Consider the following 20,042-nt stretch of genomic DNA (forward strand, 5'->3'; position numbering starts at 1 on the left):
GAGCCTGTATTTTAGGCGTCTGCGGGCAGCTTCTCACGGCGTTGAGGCGCCTTTGTCCGCCCTTCCCTTTGCGCATCGTGTGCGCATCGTGGGCAATGTGGGCTTTTGGTCTCCAAGGACTAGCAAGCTTTCATTACTCGTCATCTTCGGGGTCCAGTACTACTTCCCGCAGCGCTTCATCTCTGGACCAGTCCACGCCACTGCCAACGATCACAGCGCTTGCGGTGCCTTTCATGACTTTCCACCGCTGTCTGCTCGCCTTCATATCGGCTTCAAGCCTGGCTATCTCCGCCTGCACGGCGGGGTCGTCGGTCTCGCCCGCTCTTCGCTTTTCCGCGTCCTCGGTGAGTCTGAGGATCTCGGCTGTGAGCTCCACGTTCTGCCGGCCGACAAGAAGGCTCTCGGCTTCTACCTCGGTCAACTGATTGATGAGGCTACGGATGTCTTTTGATTTGTTGGCGAGGGCGACGGAGACGTTGTCGCGGGAGCGAATGTGTGGGAGGAGATCACTGGTTCATGTCAGCACTCAGATACCAAGTTCAGAGGTAGTTTCCATCATGGATAAAAATCATGTGAGTTTTGTGAGCATTGAATAAACGATGGACGTACGTTTCGATGGGCGTTGACTGCGTGCTCCCATGAACGGCTTTGAGAATGGGGTTGGCAGTCATGACGCTGTCCGTGATATTGTTCCGCAGAAGCCATCCTGCACGCGCCGTTGACGCGTCCTGCTGGGCTTTTCTCAGGTTTTCTTCCGTGTTTGGTATTGCCGAGTCTATTTCCTACAAATTAGCAACGCGGACATTGACATTGTTGATCGCCTTGATATGGGAAGTTTGTACCTGAGACATGGCTCTGTTGCGCCTTCACCAGGGCGACCTTGATCTCGAGGTCGCGAAGCTCATCGTAAAGAGCCAGGACGCGCTGTTCGTCCTTGGAGAATAAAAGGGGAGGCACTTCGTCAGCTTTGTTTGCTGTCGAAAGGCTTCGATTTGGTGGCTCATCCATGGTCGAAAATGGCTTCTACCATCAGATAGCAGAAATTCGAGTTTGTATAGGATGAATCCGGTGGCCGAAATGTCACCGCCCCGCCTTCCGGACGCGACGCGCGACTCTCTCTCACAATCGCACTCAAAACCCCCGAACTCACGGAAACCCGGCGGCCTTTAGTTTCGGATCCGGATGGACGGTGGGGCAAGGCAGGAACTTACTTGGTAGGAAGGTTGTGGCGGGTGCGGCGCGGCGTGCCTTCCATCTCCTGGGTGTCAGCCCCATTCTGGAGCCGTTACCTTATCAGTGGCTGGTGCCCTGTGACTGTCCAATCAAATGACTCAAGACATCACGAGGCGGCGTCACGCTATGCTTCCCAAAGGTTTTTAGTGGGTTTGCAGCCTGCACGAGCTCCGGAGGGCGCCTCAGCGGTCACGTCTTGGAACCTGGCGAACGAACCGCCTTTGCGCTTTTGCAACAACCGACGTTCGGGCATACTTCTCTCTTTCCCTCCGATCTTCCGCAACGACGACGACGACGGCGACTACGAGCACAACGACAACAGCGAGTTCCTTGCGCGCGCGCATCATACGATTTTACCAGGCGACGGCCTTTGTCGACTCTAACACATAGTTACGCCAAAACCTTTGAAACTATTGCTGCAAAGACCGGACCGCAGGCCAGCTGTCGCAGCTCATCTTCTCTCCGGAGATGTTCCGGGGATGGCGACGCAGGTGTTGATAGCCCATACGGGCCAGCGCCTGCAGGTGGACACGACACAGTTTTCTGCGTATGTCAGGGTTTGCCTTCTCGTGAGACTTGGAGAAGCAGGCTGACAGTTCTATTCGCAGGCTCGATGACCTCAAAGCCTGGATCGCAAGGCAGACGTCGATTCCGGCGCACCAGGTCGTTGCTTTGACTGCCCAAGGCCGGAGTGTCAAGCTGCAGACTCTCCACCAGGAGGTACGATATACTTTCCTTCTACTACGGGTAAGAGAACTGAAAGCTGACCTGCTGGCGCAGACCGAGATCTACATTTACGATATTCGAATATCGCAACCAAACTCCCCAAACGCCGCCTCGTCTCCAAAGTCCGAGCTCCCCCTTCCTAAGCGCTATGCTGTCCCGAACGCTCCCAACTACATCGGCAACATTCGTGTTCTATCAGAATGGCAGGCTCTCTACAAGGAGCGCCAGGCATGGGCCCGCGGCATTGTTGACGACTCGGCACGTATGACAGCCGAGATTCAGGAGCGGTATAGCGAAATGGACGTCATGGTCAAATGCCTCGATGCGGCTGTGGCCAACCTGGAGATTAGTGTGAAACAGATTGAGCCAAAGTACGCAGAGCTCAAGAAATGGGTAGAACCTGCGCTGGGCGAGTACGAGCAGCTTGCCGAGAACTGGGAGCACTACCTCACCGTGGCGCGCAGTGTGCCCATCTCTGCTGCTATGGTGCGTTTCATGACCTCCAGGGACCTCAAGAAGAAGACGACGACGCTGGAAGACCTGATCGAGATCGACACTGCAAAGAAGTCGGGACGGTTGGCGCCGACGTCCTTGAAAAAGTTCACCACCAAGGCGACGGATCTGGAGAAGGCCGCGAAAATGATGTATGGCGGACTTGAGCAGCTGATAGGAGACTTTGACAGCCTTGTTGGTCGTTCGGCGCTGTCGCACAGTGGCGAGGCGCAGCAATTGCTCCAGGATGTCGAAGCCGTGGCTAAGAAGATAGAGACTGATTACCACATCGTCTTGGAGTACCAGGATACGCAGCCCAACGTCCTTCAAGCCTCACGGACGGCGGAGAACCACACGTCACGCCTCATCCCAAGTTTGAAGAAGCGCTCCGCGGAGATGGATGATATGTTGCTCTATGTCACGCAGGCACGGAACGCGATATCGGCCGATTCAATTAGTTTTATGCGCAACATCACCGAGATCACCACATTACACAGCAGCGTTAAAAATCAGATTAATGTCTTGAACCAAGCTGAGGACGACATGACGACCTTTGACTATTTGCGTCTCATTCACCAGCTCCCGTACATGTACGCCTCTTTCGTCTCCGAAGCTGTCCGTCGCCGAGAGTGGTCCGACAAGATCAAGACGGATTCGTCGACACTGGCCAACGAGATGGCGCTGTTCCAGGACGAGGAGTCAAAGAGACGGAGGAAGTGGCACAAAATGGTCGGCAGCATGTACGGATCAGACAAAACCGAGGCAAACGTACTTGGACTCGAGGTCAACTTGCTCGGCGAAGAGGAAACGTGGCCCAGCATGGTCAAGCGAGACCTTGAAGAATTCCTGGAACACCTCCAGAAGCAACAAGCCGAAGTGGATATCATTGAGGATGTGATGAAGCTTGTGAATGAGTTGAGCAGTCCTACGAAGCAGCAGTCGAAGAGGTTGAAGGCCTTTAAGAATGGTAGTGTCCACGAAGCCGCCCTTGGACGAAGTGGCTTGATGATCCGTGGGGATGATGAGTTGCTGCGAAGCCTCCAAGACGACAAATCAAAGCTCGAGAATAAGTTAAAGACGGCAGAAAGTCGCGTTCGAAGATTGGAAGACTTGCTTCACAGACAAAGCGCAGCATCTCGACCCGGTATTGGGGGCTTATTCGGACACGAGAGGAATGATTCGACCAACTCCGTTAGGTCAACAGCGACAGTTGATGACCATCGCCGTTCCGCAGGAAATTCAGAAGCGCTCTTGCAAAGAATACAGCAGCTCGAAGGTGAACTAAACGCTCGTCGAGCATCTGATCAATCCGAGGCTTTGGCGAAGAGAGTACAGCAACTGGAGAGCGAATTGGAAAAGCGCCAATCGTCCAACGATGCCGAGGTTCAGCAAAGAATACAGCACCTTGAAAGCGAGCTCAATGCTGAAAAGGAGAAATCTACAGCGTTCGAAAAGGACCTCAGCGTCCGGGCTACAGCGCACGACGACGTCAAGGACCGAATGGAGGAGGCCAACTCTACTAAGAAGGAGCTTCTCGAGAACATGGAGGCCCTGCAGCGGGAATTCGTCGAAGAGCGCAAGTCACTGGAAAACGAGATCAAGGGACTCAAGGCCCGCATCGAAGACACCGAAGATGAGATTGAGAACTTTGGCGAGTCGAGAGAAAACGAGAAGGCCACCTACATTGAGCGAATGCACGAGCTGGAGGCCGAGGTTGAGAGGCTACAGAAGGAACAGAAGGACGAGGCCCTCAAGACTCAGGGCCAAGTCGACTTCCTACGCAACGAGGCACGGCTCCAAAGAGAACAAAACGAGTCTCTCGACAAGCAACTGCAGACCGCCAACGACGAGGCCAAGAGGATAGCCAAGGTACTGAACACCACACAGGAGGCGGCTGACGTACAAATGAAGGCGCTCCGTGATGTTCACGACCAGCTGTCACCGAACGATGACACCACTGAGGACCTCAACGATCTCATCGACGCACTCATTTACCGGGCTACCGATGTCGCCGCCAACATGAAGACCCTTGAGAGTGACCGATCAATTCTCAAGGCCGATCTGGAACAAGCTGACGAGCAGATTAAGAACCTAAAGGCCACAATCTCTGAAACGAAGAGCAAGCTTACTTCCGAGGAGGACAAGTCCCGGCACCTGAAGGAAAATCTGGAGGGAGAGAAGGCCCGTGTGGCTGCTCTTGAAAAGGAGGCCGCTGAGGGCCGAGAGCAGCTTGATCAGCTTCGTGCCAAGATTGCCGATGGCGAGACGGGCTCGGAGAGCCTGAGGAAGAAGCTCGACGAGGAAGAGGGACGAATCAGTTCTATCACCGAGGAGCTTGCCTCCAGACAATCCCAAGTTGGTAGTCTCGAGGAAGAGTTGCGACTCTACAAGGAAAAGATGGAGAAGTCTCAGTCCAAGCTTTCAGCTGTGCTCGGTCACTTTGAGTCTAGATCTGAAAAGACTAAGGATCTGACGCAGCGTCTTTACTCCCAGAACGACAGGTTGTGCCGGCTGTTAGAGCGATTGGGCTTCTCGGTCACTCGGCAGGACGCGATCATGACAATCCAAAAGGTTCCGAGGTCCGAGAGGGGCACCATGAGCCAATACCATACCGCAAACGACTTATCCGATCCTAGTCAGTCCACGATTCGCCGCTCCGGCATGCTCACCAGTCGCACTCTGGCCGATAGCACCGACCTAGAGTTACTGTACTGGATGAATAGTAGCGATGCCGACGCAGAGACTGAGAAATACGAGGCTTTCATGACGCGGCTGGGCACCTTCGATATGGATCTGTTTGCTGAGACAGTCTACAAGCGCGTCAAGGATGTTGAGCACCTTGCCCGGAAACTCCAGCGAGATGCGCGCGCGTACAGGGAGAAGGCGCACACCCTTCAGCGGGACTCACACGAGAAGATTGCCTTCAAGCACTTCAAAGAGGGTGACCTCGCTTTGTTCCTGCCCACCCGAAACCAGACGGCTGGCGCATGGGCGGCTTTCAACGTCGGCTTTCCTCACTACTTTTTACGGGAGACAGATGCCCATCGTCTGCGATCCCGCGAGTGGCTCGTGGCTCGCATCACGAGGGTACAGGAGCGCGTTGTGGATCTTTCAAAGAGCATGCACAAGCAACTCCCTGATACCGACTCGGTTAATGGCGAAGAGGATGATAACCCCTTCCAGCTTTCGGATGGCCTGCGATGGTACCTGATTGACGCGCACGAGGACAAGCCCGGCGCACCCGCCACACCCGGACTGGGCAAATCTACGATCGCGACAAATAATGTCGAGGCAATGGCGGACATGCACACTCACGCGCAGACAAATGGCAAAGACAAACAGCGCGCCAACACCCACAGCATCGAAGGTGTCAGCAAGGCGCTCAGCAAGAGCCTCGAGAGCCGTCGAAGCAGCTCCAACTCGAAACGGGCCCTTCCCTTTGCTGTCGGTGGCGGCGGTGCGGCACTTCTCAAGGGTAATGCACTGGGCAGCGAGACGAATTCTCTCCGCGCAGTCGCACCAGATACGCCGACCGAGACGAGCCACCCTGAAGAAGGACAGTTGGGACCGTCGATGAATGGCCACGAGCAGTCGGGACAGGCAGGGCAGGCATCGAGCCCCCTTGTCGAGGAGGGTCAGGCCGATAGACCCAGGTCGCCCGAGGTACGAAACATGATCGATTCTCTCGTTGGCCCCTAGATCAGCAAAAAACCTCCCCCGTCTCCGTCTCTGTGTCTCTTTCTCCCTCTCTCTGTCCGAGGTTTAACCCCCTTCTCACTGATTTCGGTCAGAAAGCTCGATCGCCCTTGAGGCTGCAGCGTCAGAGGAGCGGGGCCAGCGTTGAGAGTCCGACGAAGAAGAGCGTGGTTTGGGATTCGCTTTGGAGCGTTGACCTGAGCTATGAGACTGGTGGTGGTGGCGGGGGCGCGAAGAGGAAGTGGGAGGGCCCGGAACGCCGGTAAAGACAGAGAGAGGGCATGTGTGGAGTGGTTTAGTTGTGGTGGAATATTGTACGAGCATTACACAATACCCAAAGCCTCCTTTGTAAAGACAAGGAGGGATGTCTTTGAGGAGTTTTTTGTGCTTTTGTCACCCCTTGACCCGGGGCCCTTGTTGCCGACCTAGCATTCATCCTCGGATGCTGGGTCGTGACAAGTTGTTCTTTGTATCGGTATTTTTCAAAGTTGCCAAAGGCAGATGGATGAAGGGGAACGTGGGAAGAACGTGATGAGAGCGGCTTAGCATACTGCCGGGGGACGTCGATTGTCACCTTTCAGTGAGAAGAGTTTCGACGAGGATGGCGCCAGATGATGGTCGTGGTAACAGCTAAGCGAACTTGAGGACGGAGTTTCTTTACATCTTTGGGTACTTTACTCGTGGGATAAGGGGCAAACAAGATGGGACTGTAAAGGATTTTGCATGCATGGCGTGCTTGGGATAGAGCCACCTTAGAGGTATTTTCTTCTTGAAAACGTATGGTGCTCTTGTTTACCTCTGTTCACTTTCTGAGGTCCCGTAGAAAGTGTGCTGCGAGTCTTGCGATTTCCCCATGATCATCATTGTGCTGTCTTTAAGTTTGGACACTGTCAAGTGCCCTACAATGGAGTTCGTGCTACCTGTTACAATGCTGATTTATTCATTTGTTTTCATTGGTATTGCTCTAAGTAAGGGTGTAATAAGTTAGGTAACGGACCAGCCTTACTTGGATGTGATGTCCTTGTGTTCATGACCTTGTTGTTCTTGAAGCCTTTGAGGTTTCAGTAACGGTTTTCATGAGTAGCACAATACTCTTAAGCCATCATTGTTAGCTTGGTCTTTCCGTCCTTTGCCTCGGAATACAATGCCTTCTTTCATAGTTCTGCGAGGTCTCTTTGGACCTAGGTGAAAAGATGCCTGGTGCTTGCAGTACGGGCAGGCTCTATCATTCCTACTTGAATGAGAGCGAGAACGACGAAACCACAACGGAAATCGAGGTCATTACACAATTCCAACGCAGAAAGATTGATTGCTGGCAACCAAAAAGACTGTAAAGAAGAACACTGTAATTACTAGAGGCTTCAACGAAGATCTAGCCACCCTCATACAGCCAATTCGACAAGCCCCCACAAAGTTCTCTCAGCGGATTACAGTTTACACCGTATCTTACGCGAACACCGTATCACCAAGACACATTTGACAAAATGGCTGCCGCTGCAGCTGTCCAACAGTGGGTCGCGCCGACAGGAGCCACAGCATATCCCGAGATTGGGGTGATCCTCGGGTGCGCCCCAGACGACGGGGACGTGGATCTCGCATACAAAATTCTGGGCCTACACAGCAGAGACGCCGCCAGACCGGCAGTTCGACCGCCAGCCCACGAGTTTGTGCACTGGTGCAACCGTTTAATTACCAAAATCCGTGAGGAAAGTCTCGAGTTCCAGCCTGGGTCTGTCGGTCACCGGCGGTTCCTCGAGGCTAGCAGACGGGTCCGATCGGCTATCCGAACCATAGCGGGCATCCGACGGCCCGGGCACGAAGATTGGCAGATATTCGAGGATACGTGGATCAGTCACTGGAAGCCTAATGGTACTTGTGACGATGCGCCGGTTAATTTGACGATTGCCAACTGGGATCGGAATGTGCCTACGCCTGTGACGAAGACTATTTTCGATGCGACGTATGGGCCTGATAGACAGAAGGAGAGGGACGATCGGGCGCGGGATCATCGGAAGATGGGTAAGACGTGGATGGCGACGAAGAATATGGTTCGGGATGCGCGAGAAAAAGAGGCCGAGGAGTGGCAGGATCTTATTGCTTGTTATGGGTTTCAGGCTACGACGAATTTCCGATTCAAGGGCAGCGACCCTGAGTTTTGCGAGGTTGAGACGGATGACGAGAACGATGAGGGAGAAAATGATGAGGAGGAGGAAGAGAGTGGAGAGCAGGAGGAAGACGAAGAAATGCAAGAGAAGAATACCGAGGAGCAGGAAGAGGATGACGTCGAGCAAGAAGAGAGCATCAATACGCAGAGAAAGGCCAGAAGTCCAAAGGGAAAGGGTAAAGATCCGAAGTTATACGGCGTCATTCCAGAGAGAGAGGGAGACAGTGAGGAGGAGCTCCTCCCCTACACCTTCTTCGCGAGCCCTGTGCCGAAAGGTGAGGATAGTTTGTGGTATTCTCTCTCGTAAGTCCCCCCCCTCTTCCCCACCTACTCTTTTGTTTCGCCATAGACTTTCATTACTGAGAACCCGTTCTAACTCTTATAGCGTCCTTGTTCACAACCGGTGTGATCTTGCGAAGACTATCAAGGGCAGATTGGCCAACTGGTTTCATTCCCAGTTATCGGACCCCGCTTCACCCCGTTTCCGGATGTACTGTCAACTCCTCGCGAACTCAGCTACGAACGTGTCCAAGGACAAAATCAAGGAATGGGGCCCTCTAGATCTCATACGCTGCCTCAACAGGAACGAGCAGGACGCTGGCCTACCCAAAGAGGCCGCGTACCACGAGATGCTCTACCTCATCGCGGACTACTTCGGCACCGAGGTCATTACCTTTACGCGCCCTGACAAGCCCCGTGAACCGTCAGACCCGGTAACGACGTTTCCCTCCAGCCGCGAGGCCTCTTCAGAGCGGAACGGCCAGCCAGGTCCTTCGGGTACTCAGTCCAATAATGAAGGGATCGCACGGGAGAGGACGCCCAGCGAAAATTCACCCTCACCAGAAGCCTATGCAAATAGTTGGCTGGAGGAAGGAAGACAAGTCTTCAAGATGAGAGTGTATGGAAGTATACCCCGGGAGGGGTATATTCTGGATCCCAACAACCAAAAGAGAGAGCAGATCCTTCTCGTTACTGACTCTCAGCTAAGGTACTTCCAGCCCGTCACGCGAACAAGTCCCGAACTGCCGTCAGCGGTAAGAGGCGGGCATTACATCGGCACGCGACCTTACAAGATGTGGGAGCGCTGGCCGCCGATGCCGTGGTGGCCGGGGGCTAAATACCATGAGGGCAGTAAAAAATGGGTGGGCGACTGGTCCACGATTGATGGGCGCGCTGGCATCACCGACAACCAGCAGCTGGAGATGAAGCCAATAAGTATCTGCAGAAATATCCTGGACCCTGTGACCGGGGAGCAGATTCAAGGTCGGTATTTTGAAGCACAGTCACCCCGTAACCTGCAAAACCGGTCATACCACGACATGTTGCTCACTTACGAAGCTGACACGGACACGGACAGATATGGAGTGATTTGTCCCACCATAAACGTCATTAAAACTTGGAGGACCGAGAATCCCCCAGCCGGACAGACGGACCCGCCGCTTCTTCGGACGCAGTGGAGGGCCCGGACGGGTGGGGCCGATAGCGTAAAATATCGGTCCAAAGGGCATCTTGAAAGCCGGAAACGTACGCGCGAGGAGTATGCTGCGAACGAGGGGCTTGGGTATGACGATGATTATGGGTGGTTGAGGATCGAGGCGACGGAGAAGGACAGCAAGGTGAGGGCTTGGCATGATAAACCTAAAAGGAGGAAGATGGGCTGGTAATGAGGGATATTGAGAGTTGCATTTCTGGGGAAGCTTGTGCTTTTACTTTTGGCTCTTAGTCATTTCAGAGCGGACTTGGAGCGTTTTACATGGCGAACTTTTGTGAGATGTCTGGGTTTAGCGAGGCGCTTCGAGTTGAATATTAGAGCAATGATTTGAGGTTCCAAGTACATTCACATTAAATAATACTTTCATCGGCAAGTTTTCAACTTGCCGTCCAACGCTCCGGTCCGCCAAGGGAAGCGCTCGGATAGATGACCTGTCCTCCCCAGTCAGCAAGATGCTCCTTAGTCGGCTCGGCGTAGGACCATCAAGCTGTCTTCGTTTTGATGCGGCCTTGTGACTCTTTGGCCGCGCGATACCGGGCATCGGCAACACGATTTCAGCAGGGGACCATTGACTTTATATACCGACCATTCCACGAAAAGAGAACACAAGTCACAAAAAGGCCACTCCGGTACATTCATTAGTGGTTCGATGCCTTGCGATATTCGACCAGAGTGTTATTCATTCTATTGTACTGCCCCTTTTTCACGTGTACTTTCTACACTCAAATCACTTAGACGCGCTCGTCATTGTGCCTGACTTCTTCCTCAACAACTTCAGAGCCGTCGACAGGGTCGGTGATTCCGGTCATCTTGGTGACAATTACGGCGGCGAACAGGTCACCGCTAACGTTGGTAGCAGTGCGGAATCGATCAATGAACCAGTCGATAGCAACGACGACACCGTACATTCCGCTAGGAGGAATGCCGACGCTCGATGAGATCATGACCGTCAGAACGAGGGATGAGCTGGGGATGGGAGTGGTGCCGATGGAAGCCAGAGTCGACAGCAACAGAATGATGATGTAGTCGGCGGCATTGAGAACATGGCCCTGCGTCTGTGCGAGGAAGACGACAACAATCGGGAAGTAGATGGCGGTTCCGTCCATGTTGACGAGACAGCCCAGGGGCACGGCGAATTTGGTGACTGTCTCGGGGACCTTGAGCGTCTGACGGCAGCACTTCATGGTGACAGCGAGGGTCGCTGCCGAGGATGCTGTCCCCCAAGCCGTCAACCAGGCGGGTGAGCACTTGAACCAGAGAGTGTATGGATTCTGGCGGGTGAAGGCGAAGAAAATGAGGGGGAGAATGACGAAGAGGTGCAAGAACATGGAGCTGATGGCGCCGCCCATCAGGATGCCGAGGTTCACGCCGATATCGTTGATGTCGAGCTTGAACATGTTTGGCAGAATCAGGAAGAAGACACCGATGGGGGCGAGCTTGATGAGGAAGGTGATGATTATCATGATGAGGGTCTCGACCTCGCGCGCTGCCTTGATGAGGGAGGACTGGCCGTCGCGGTTGTCGATGAGGTAGCCGATGACGACGGCACTGACGAGCACGGCGAGGAGGTGGTCAGAGGCGAGGGCGTCGACGACGTTGGCTGGGATGAGGGAGTTGAAGAGCTCGGTGACGGTGGCAGGGATGTCTTGGTCTTTTCTCTCCTCGTAGGACTCTTGGTCTTTCGCGGACATGCTGTCTGTGGCGATGGACTCTGCCGAGGCCACTGTCATGAGGCGGGCCCAGACTTGGGAGGTCATGATGATGGAGTGGACAATGGCTACGATGGTTGTGATGACGTAGTAGCCGATTGTCCACTTTGCGAGCTTGGCGCCGCCGTGGGAGATTTCCTTGAGCTTTTGGACGGCGAGAACCATGGCTGTTACGATGAGAGGCAGGACTGAGAGAATTCATTAGCTCGGAATGGTCGATGTTCAAGGAACGAGGTTGAACATACCCACGGCTTTCAAAGACCGCAGCCAGAGGTTACCAGGGATGATGAGAATGGTCGTGGCGGCTGCGGGGATATCTGGGTGGGTAGTCTTGACGCCCAAACCGATGCCGACGGCGATGGCGGCGGCGATGATGATCTGAACGGCGGAACCGGGCTCGATGACCGGGTGCCACCACGGCTTCTTCTCGTGGACCGACACCTCCGATGTGACAGAGGTCTGGCGCTGGACCTGATCCATCGAGGAGTTTGAGTTCTCTCGGACAGCCTTGTCGGCCGTGCCATACTCTGACTTCTCCATCTTGGGCTGGCTTCTGGACGGGGGTGAGGTGTCTAGATGTTGACGAAACAACGGGGTTGCCTGGAGACGGAGTCACAAGATACTGGAGAACAAGCCGTACCGAGATCGCTGACACGCTGAGAGAAAAGCAAGGAGAAAGGAAGAGGAATTCCGTCGACCTTCGATCGACGACCCGAGCGAGGGATATATACTCCGTACGTGAAGAGCACCCGGCGCGTGGGTCAATCTGATGCTGGGTTGCACCGAGAGTCTTGTCTATCAGTGTGGCGAGCAGGGGCCGGCTAGTCTACGATGCTAAAGGTAGAGCCGGCCACATTTTGGGAAGGGGGCGAACAAGAGAAAGCTCGCGTGGGCGATTCCGCTGGGAACTGGAGGGTGCGCCAGGCCATCAAGATGGGAATTCCGTCGAGGGCAAGATAGGGCACGCGTATCTCTCACCCGCCAAGAAGGATATCAGAGCTGGGGGAGGGCACAGCAATTGGCATCTTTCACGCGAAAGGAAGGTGTAAGAGGATCCATTCCATCCCCGCGTTACCCACCAGCGCGTCGATGAAGGAGGGCTGGATACTAATGCCTTGGTCAATCCGCAGGTTTGGACTGAGACTGCAAGGCTCGTACACACGACTGAGAGAGGAATTGAGAGGGTCACCGGCCGCCGGCGTAGGATCTTGGGAAACGAGAAGCAAGTTAGCATCGTAGGCGCGTGTGTGACCGGGATGAGATGGGGTGGAACACTTCGACGCGGCATTGGCAGAGGCAAGGTTCAGTGGAAGAGTGGGCTGGACAGGAGAACTTTTCTGGATCATCCAAAGGGAGAATACTGGATGAAAAGAGATAGGACAACGAAGCTTGACTGGCCGAGTCAGTTTGTCATGTCGGGATAGTGGTCTGGGTATTGGCCTTGGCTGGAATTACAACTTGGCGGTGACGACGGGGCTTTGATGGTGTTATTCACCAAACGGTGTGCAGGCGATTTGACTGAGTATCAGCGAGTATCAAATGCCTGCGATGCAAAGAGCCTCACATCTGGCTCGCAACGTTGCGATCTCAACTGACCACTTGTCGCGTTATCGCAGACACTTCGGTCTGATCCAGCTCGAATCTCTCTCTCGAGCTTCCATTCCAGGTTCACCCCACAAACCGTGGGTCTCATCGTCTCCCCATCTTGACAGTTGACGATGACAGCTCTACCAGAGGCCCAAACTCGGTCTCCAGTTTGCAATCGCGTTGTCAGCCAGCAAGAAGCTCCACGAAAAGCAAAAGGATCCGGCGCGTCCAAGAAGACCAAGGCTCGTTACCAAGGTGCCCAGGGTGATTGCGCCCCGGTTGGCATCCGTCAGACATGACTCTCGGGCGACGTTGGTACGACCGCGGTCTCCGCCCATTGGTCCGCCACGGCGAATGCCGTGCCGCGCCGAGCATTGCCGAGAGGCTCGGCGGGGGAGCGCGAGGGCAGGGTGAAGGGTCGGGCATGGGGCTCCGAGAAATTTGATTTGGGGGTGGAGAGGAGAGGGACTGTCGACAGAAAAACCAACGAGGGGAAAAAAAAGTCTTGGCCGTGGCACCGGAGCTCCTTTGCTTTCGACATTCCACCCACCTCCGCTCGGGAGTTCCGCCGAAAGCCACGCATAGCCGTAGAAAAGCGTCGACTTGCACCGGTGGTCGGCAGATCACCGTCGCGTGCTCCCTTTTGCTAAGATAGGGCGTGAAGTGATACTTGGCCGCTCCACGCCGGTTCGGAGACAGATACCCTGTTTAAGGTCTTTTTATTACGTACAGTGTAACAGAGTGCAGGGTACCTATGTGGGTAGCCGAGCGTTGAGCGCTGTCGGGAAGACTAGGAATACAGCTTAAAATCTTGGATGCGGCCGGGGACTGCAATGTCTGACCACTGACATTCGAGATGTTCAGTTGTGTCACCCTGATATCTGGAATTCGACAGATAATGCTCGCTCGTGAGGTGTCGAATGCCTGTTTCTTGTCCTTTGGAGAGGTCTTATTTATCTGCTTAAGGGCATTCGGGAGGCAATGAACTCCAACGGGCCGAGTTCTGGCGTATGCAGGTCCAGCACGCGACTCTTGGTCTAGGGAGCAGGCGAGGGAGAGCCGGGGTCGGTTGCCGCTGCCGGGGAGCTCGATGTGGTCCCATCTCCCACAATAAGAAGGGATGTCAATGAAAGACCGGGATGAATCTAACGCTCCAGCCTCAAAAGAAGTTAAGGTATACGGCGGCGGGTTCTTGCCAGGTACAGTCTTGGAAGCGGTGTAGTCCATGTTGGCATGGAGAGCCTAGGGACCCACGACAACCAGGCAAGAGAATCGACGAGAGCCTCTAGGTAGTATTGACCTCGAATAGTGTTCAAAAAGACGTGGGTTTAGGTTGTGATGGAAGCCAGTCACCCTGCGGAAGGCAACGCAAAGTGGACGGCATAATGGTAAGACGGACAGGGCCTCGTCATGTTCTAGCGACTAGTTGTTTCTGAAGCCCAAACACTTTGCCAAGCTGGCTCATTTCAAAACCTGCCGATGACACACCAATGTAATCAGGGCATGGCTTGCAGATAGCTGCTGCACTTTCATATCCTGCAAAGAGAATGGCACTAGAAAGCTGCGGGTAACAGAACGACATCTATGCTACTAGGTCAGCAAACATCAAAGATGAAAAATCTAGTAAGGCGAAAGCTAGCGCGGTGATCCCGAATAAACGACGAAAACAATTAGGAAACTATAACGTCAAGCTATTTGCAAATGTTGTACCAGATTCGTCTCATCAAAACTTCAACAAAAGAAGGAATAGCCACAAGCGTCAGTATAGGCAAGAAAAGCTCAGCACAGTCATTGATCTAAACATGAGCTAGCCTGGTAAGCATTGCAATTCAATAAGGCTGCTTCGTAACCCTTGAGCAGACGCCTCCAGACTTTGCCGTCGAGCGATTTCCTTCTCCGGCTCCGACCCTATGCGCAGTAGCTCATCGTCAGAGAACTGCGAGACTGTCGTGGGGTAGAAAATCTCTGGTAGCGGAGCCAAGATGTGACGTTCAATGACTTGTCTACACACGTTGTCCACAAATGTCTTCATCGCAACCTAAGAGATATAATTAGTGTCTTGAGCAGAGATGAGACAAGGGGGATTTGGGTGCGTGCCTTGTAGTAAGCATTGAGGCCTGTGAGAGCCTCCTCACATGCTTGCTGGTCCATATCAACGCAAAGCTTGGGTTGCAATTCTTCAACGAGAAGCCTTCTGTCACTAGCATCGCGAGTTCTATAATCGCGCCCCCCAAGCATGGCGAGCGAGTCCTCTAGTAGGTCTCTCTGCGATGTGCTGCGCGCCTTTTGGATGTTGTCAGTGTAATAGTGATTGTACGTCGTTGGATGGCGGTCTTCATCCAAGAATATTTGCTCAAGCTCCTTAAATGCAGTCTTTCTAGAACGCTCTAGCCGCTCTTGACAGAAACTGCCAATGTCTCTGCGCAGGCGATCCTCGTGGAAAAGCGTAGCCACCACTACACTAATCCACTTTGAGACACATTCTAGAACAGTGGAAACATGGTCTTTTGCGAGATAGCGCCACGGACTGGAGTGCTCATGGAATAGCTCAGCGAGTAAGATGTGGTTGTAGTTGCCAGGAAGCTCACGACCTCTGGTTTCGACGTAGGTCTGATCAAAATTAGCCGCTTTGACTTTATTACAGATGAATAGTGCAGTAGATCATCAAAGGCTTACCTCCCTGACCCAGGAGACCATCTCGGTTCGTGTCACAAGCAATTGTCCGCTGCTAACGCTGAAACCATCCTCTGACTGCGGCGTAGGTGGATTGTTGGTGACTTCGCGTTTGTGACCTTGTTCACGGACTTTGGCTGCAAAAGCACCGTTCCGCTGATGAACCAAGGAGCGGAGTCTGCTTCCATTCTTTTTCTCGAAGAAGGTGGATTCTGAGCAGTGATAGTTTCCATCCAGGGCCGCCTGAGCTAGCTGATAGTAGCGCATACTAAGGTTGGTCATGAAAGATCGAATATCGCCGAGAGACCGTCGTTCAGGACCCATGTCTTCGAGATCTTTTTCAAACAAATCAAGTTTGCGTCTGATTTCCTCCTTCAGTTTGGGCAGCTCTCCCTCGAGGTGCTCATCCAAAAGCTCTTGCAAGAAAACTTTCAGATTCTCAATGCCAACCCGGCTCATGTCAAGATTCTGAGCCTTCCAGGCTGGAGAAGAGAAAAAGTTCATCTCCCGCTCTGAACGCCTGTTGTTTCCACTGTCGGCCTTCATCTCAGATGGACTAGGATTTTTGAGAAGGAAGAAGCCAAGTTTGAGCTTGATAGCGTCTTTGTTCTTGGCGATATTGGCGAGCTTGGCTTCAGCTCCGGCATTGATGAGATCGGGTTTGGTGATTATACCGACAGTCCGCTGTCCATCTGGGTCATACTCGCGGGCAATTTTGATTATACCTTGATTGGCAAAGTCGTTGCTGGCCTGAACCACAGCAAGAATGATGGTCCGGGTGCTCTTGAGGTAGCTCCGAACCATTGCATGGACAGCTTCAACATCGGCCTGGGACTGTTCTTCGTTGGAGACCGAAATAAGTCCAGGGAGGTCGACTATGCTCAGTTGCAATCCTGTGGGGCCCGAAATCTCAATGCGCAGAGCATCAGATGCAAACGCAACATCACCAGGAGAGTCGGTGAAGCCGCGTATCCCCATAAGCTTGGAGACCTCCTCAATGGCGACGGGAAGGTCGGAGAGGTCTTCCTCCATCTCGCGCTCATAGTTGCTGAGAGTCTGTGCAACACCAGGCGGGCGAGAGGAGTGAGGCCGAATAGTGGCCTTCGCCCTGAATGGCTCACTGGAGTGCCGGAGAACAATCTCCGTGGGAAACCGCGTACAGAGACCCTCTTGACGAGGGAAAGGTATGCCAGTAATGCCCTCTAGCACGGAGCTTTTGCCTGCGGACTGGTCGCCACAGACGACAAGTTGGGGCAAGTCAAGTAAATCGCCAATGCCATTGGCACGAAGTTTCTCGATCTGGTTGAGGCGATGGGTAGATCTCTGAGATCGCAGCCCAAGGGATGGGGCCGCGGGTTTGTTCAGGCTAGAGACCGCCATTTTCGTTGTTCTAACAGGGTTGCGGAAGTTTGTAGTGGAAGGCTCAAGCAGGTAGGCACGTCCAAGTCGGTTGAGATGAACTTCACATTCCAAAGAAGGGAGATCAGTGTATTGCCTAAATATCTACATGGCTTCCAACATGTACTATTGCTTTCTGAGTAGGATTTCACATGCGTTCACGTGCAACCTGCGGCATTGTAGGTCTCAATTGAAATAGTGAACGATGAACCTATGAATTTGTCTAGACTGGAAAGAGAGTTTCTGTTCGGGAGCGGACCTGGTTATGCAGTCACGAGGCAAAATCAATACTTCCCGTCTTATCTGTTGAAATCAAATTGCTACATGCAGCAGAACGCACACATCAGTGGCAATAGCCGGTTTCCTGGAACAGATGAAGCAACATTTGATTTCAAGTTTGCTTCAAGGTATTAATCCACAGGAGGTGACGCAATCCCCAACGAACCTACGTTCTTGCATGTGATGTATGTTGACAGATGCGAGATGGGAGGCCCATACTGACCGGTCAAAGTTTGCGTATTGTTGTTCGTCACATGTTTGCGTTGGCGGTCTTTTCTTGATCTAAGGCGTGCCCTGCGGTTCAAAGATTCAATATTGGGTTGCTTTTGCCGAGATAGAGAGACTCACAAGAGTTACTTGGTCACGGGGCATGATGAAAGATGCCTCAACAAACTGAAAACAGGCTCTGCGAGGTTTAAGAAATGGATACAGGAAGTCAGGACTGGAAGTCTGTGAATGCGACATTGCAGAGCATCATAAACCCGACTGCGTTATCCCACTATCACAGATTTGCCTTTCCGCAACATGTCCGGAAGAACGGTGAACGTTGATAAGCTCGTCTATGGTGAATTGTGATGAGATCATCCAATTAATAAGGTTTTCAGTGTGTCGACGTCGGAGGCCCACCTGAGCTAAACTATAGTCGAAATTCTATTCCACGACTGCAATCGGCTTCGACCTCCAACCTCGTCATGTGGAAATGCGCTTACGTGGCGGTGAGGTCCGAGATGTCAAGTCCGAAGCGATTCAATCTCAGACTCAGTCCCAAGCAGAACCACCCGTTCATCCCCATCACCTGATTCTACATTACCCGTCGTCCGCTTAATGCCGAAACGGAGCTTCACGTCTTTCAACTCTTTCGAGAAACTCTCACTTCCCCCGATACTGCAAGGTTTCCCAAGTTCATGTAGCCTGCTGCTCGTGCTGGTTGTTACTACGAACTGAAGGAAGCTATTCCCAGCCGAACACCCGTTTCGATATAATGCCCGCCACCCGCGAATGTACACCATGAACGTGACTATCAGGCACGAAACGTACGGGGCATAGAACTGCCACGGCTCGCTGAAGCTGTAGATGTTTGCACCAGCGAGTGCCTGAACAGGCTGACTGTTGACCCATAGAGGCCCAGCCGACATTTGATTCAACGACACAGTGGAAATCACGACATCCTGTAGATATCTCTCGATTGATTGGGGGCTGATATCAAGTGTCGGGTTGAACTTATCCTCGAGCCCAATGTAAGGGCTTCCTGCGGCGAGTGAGCCCGGCCCGGGCTTAATCCATGGTAGCTCGACACCATATCTTTCATCTCGGTCTTTGAACGCATCAGAAACAGGGAATATGAGTTAGTCGAGTCCTCACTCACATAGAAACACACCGCCGACCATGGCATCTACGGCAGCTTTTCTAATAGCGAACGCTTGGGCACGTGTAAAGTTCTTCGTGAGCTCTTCCTGATTTATGGGCGCGTCATACGCTGTTTCGTATCTATAATCGAAGAAGTACGTTGCGAATTCTTTTTGAACTGGTGCTTCATCTGTCCATATAGGTGAAGTCTTGAGTATTTGAGTCTGAACTTCACGGGTGCCATTTTGAGAGTCAGAGATTGTGAAGTTGTAGGTAGCAAGCTCCATAGTGCAGTCCATTGTTCTGCGGCCGTCTGGAATGCACTGCCCACCCTTTATAGTGTCCCAAGTTATGACAAGGGTGTTGTTGTACACGAAGGAGCGATTCGAGTATGCCCCGTTTTCTGTGTAGAAAACGTCTCGAGTGCAGGGATTGAGGGGTGGGTGTCTCTGCTTTGTTGCCTTCGGCTGATTACAATCGAACTTTGGTCCATCAAAGACCAAGTTGTAGGTACAAGGACCAGTACAAGGCGAAGCAAAATGCACCGGTTCCCCGAGACTTATGACAAGGGATGCAGTCTGTCTCAAATTTGGTCGTATTTCATCCCTGAAGTATTATAGATCCAATCAGCTAAGAGTCGGTCATGGTGGAGTGGACACTAACACGTAGACAAGATCGTTATCAGGCTCCATCAACGAGAGCCGCATAAAGTCTCTGGCAGTCCCGTTTCCCCAGTCGCTGATATCCAGTGTCGGCACATTCGTCAAATTGACCGGCAACACCGCATTTTCGAACTCAACTGTCAGCGCACCAGGTGGGAAGACGACAGTAACTGGGACCATGAAGCAGAGAAACGCGATCAACCAGAGCTCGGGCGCACTAGTCAACAGCTCCGGCCGGAACAAATTCCACGGACTCAAAACTAGGGTAACGAGCTTATCGATTGTGTACGCCCTGAGTGCTTTGCGACGGAGGAGTCGCCATAGGGTCTGGTCGTAGGCTACTGCGATGCCACTCAGAAGGCAAATTTCGACGGCGATGGCAAGGAAGTTGGCTAGAGCGGCCTGAAGATTCTGACTGAAGCCAGAAGTTGCAACAGGCTGGCCGTCTAGAAGAATGAAGAAGGCCATGTGGGTGGCCATAAATCCTAAGGCTGGTAGACGGGAGACTTGTCAGTATTGAAGTAGCGATGATTGCGCCATTTATTCAGATAGGAAGGCCAACTATACCTAGCACGTAGAAAGCT

General features: G+C 53.0%; 7 protein-coding genes across 7 annotated transcripts; 3 read left to right on the forward strand and 4 right to left on the reverse strand.

Moving 5' to 3' along the window:
• Positions 1-133: 133 nt before the first annotated feature.
• Positions 134-1,008, reverse strand: BDZ83DRAFT_576080 (centromere protein H (CENP-H)-domain-containing protein; the record flags this gene model as incomplete). The annotated part of the gene is made up of 3 exons (XM_060504889.1): positions 134-509; positions 610-775; positions 843-1,008. 3 exons carry the CDS (start codon positions 1,006-1,008, stop codon positions 134-136), a joined length of 708 nt encoding a protein of 235 aa, XP_060365771.1.
• Positions 1,009-1,712: 704 nt separating this feature from the next.
• On the forward strand, positions 1,713-4,101 carry BDZ83DRAFT_534986 (uncharacterized protein; the record flags this gene model as incomplete). The annotated part of the gene is made up of 3 exons (XM_060503344.1): positions 1,713-1,780; positions 1,842-1,953; positions 2,014-4,101. Coding segments are annotated over 3 exons (2,268 nt in total), but the record flags the coding sequence as incomplete, so codon positions are not given.
• Positions 4,102-5,166: 1,065 nt separating this feature from the next.
• BDZ83DRAFT_576022 (autophagy-related protein 11-domain-containing protein) lies at positions 5,167-6,150 on the forward strand (the record flags this gene model as incomplete). Its single annotated transcript, XM_060504878.1, has 1 exon — positions 5,167-6,150. One exon carries the CDS (start codon positions 5,167-5,169, stop codon positions 6,148-6,150), a length of 984 nt encoding a protein of 327 aa, XP_060365773.1.
• Positions 6,151-7,847: 1,697 nt separating this feature from the next.
• On the forward strand, positions 7,848-10,319 carry BDZ83DRAFT_619058 (uncharacterized protein). Its single transcript, XM_060508099.1, has 2 exons — positions 7,848-8,614; positions 8,697-10,319. Exons 1-2 carry the CDS (start codon positions 8,163-8,165, stop codon positions 9,973-9,975), a joined length of 1,731 nt encoding a protein of 576 aa, XP_060365774.1. The 5' UTR covers positions 7,848-8,162; the 3' UTR covers positions 9,976-10,319.
• A 215-nt stretch (positions 10,320-10,534) lies between these two features.
• Positions 10,535-11,992, reverse strand: BDZ83DRAFT_751552 (glutamate transporter; the record flags this gene model as incomplete). The annotated part of the gene is made up of 2 exons (XM_060514065.1): positions 10,535-11,700; positions 11,758-11,992. The coding sequence occupies 2 exons, from the start codon at positions 11,990-11,992 to the stop codon at positions 10,535-10,537; spliced, it is 1,401 nt and encodes a 466-aa protein (XP_060365775.1).
• Positions 11,993-14,906: 2,914 nt separating this feature from the next.
• BDZ83DRAFT_576037 (vacuolar sorting protein VPS1) lies at positions 14,907-17,152 on the reverse strand (the record flags this gene model as incomplete). Its single annotated transcript, XM_060504883.1, has 4 exons — positions 14,907-15,137; positions 15,176-15,486; positions 15,562-15,709; positions 15,776-17,152. 4 exons carry the CDS (start codon positions 17,150-17,152, stop codon positions 14,907-14,909), a joined length of 2,067 nt encoding a protein of 688 aa, XP_060365776.1.
• Positions 17,153-17,747: 595 nt separating this feature from the next.
• Positions 17,748-19,950, reverse strand: BDZ83DRAFT_776413 (uncharacterized protein). The gene is made up of 3 exons (XM_060515462.1): positions 19,460-19,950; positions 18,816-19,402; positions 17,748-18,764 (listed from the first exon to the last, which is right to left on the reverse strand). The coding sequence occupies exons 1-3, from the start codon at positions 19,936-19,938 to the stop codon at positions 18,181-18,183; spliced, it is 1,650 nt and encodes a 549-aa protein (XP_060365777.1). The 5' UTR covers positions 19,939-19,950; the 3' UTR covers positions 17,748-18,180.
• Positions 19,951-20,042: the final 92 nt, after the last annotated feature.

The sequence above is a fragment of the Colletotrichum acutatum genome, assembly GCF_030867785.1.
Source record: "Colletotrichum acutatum strain CBS 112980 chromosome Unknown BDZ83scaffold_39, whole genome shotgun sequence".
In the NCBI taxonomy this organism is placed as follows: Eukaryota; Fungi; Ascomycota; class Sordariomycetes; order Glomerellales; family Glomerellaceae; genus Colletotrichum; species Colletotrichum acutatum.

What these genes read in the sequence shown, in the direction of transcription:
- BDZ83DRAFT_619058 (XM_060508099.1), top strand. Translation starts at nt 8,163, where the DNA reads ATGGGTAAGACGTGGATGGCGACGAAGAATATGGTTCGGGATGCGCGA. An exon ending in AGTTTGTGGTATTCTCTCTC is followed by an intron (nt 8,615 to 8,696) that starts GTAAGTCCCCCC and finishes TAACTCTTATAG; the next exon opens with CGTCCTTGTTCACAACCGGT.
- BDZ83DRAFT_776413 (XM_060515462.1), bottom strand. Translation starts at nt 19,938, where the DNA reads ATGGCCACCCACATGGCCTTCTTCATTCTTCTAGACGGCCAGCCTGTT. An exon ending in GATAACGATCTTGTCTACGT is followed by an intron (nt 19,403 to 19,459) that starts GTTAGTGTCCAC and finishes ATAATACTTCAG; the next exon opens with GGATGAAATACGACCAAATT. An exon ending in GGTCGGCGGTGTGTTTCTAT is followed by an intron (nt 18,765 to 18,815) that starts GTGAGTGAGGAC and finishes ATGCGTTCAAAG; the next exon opens with ACCGAGATGAAAGATATGGT.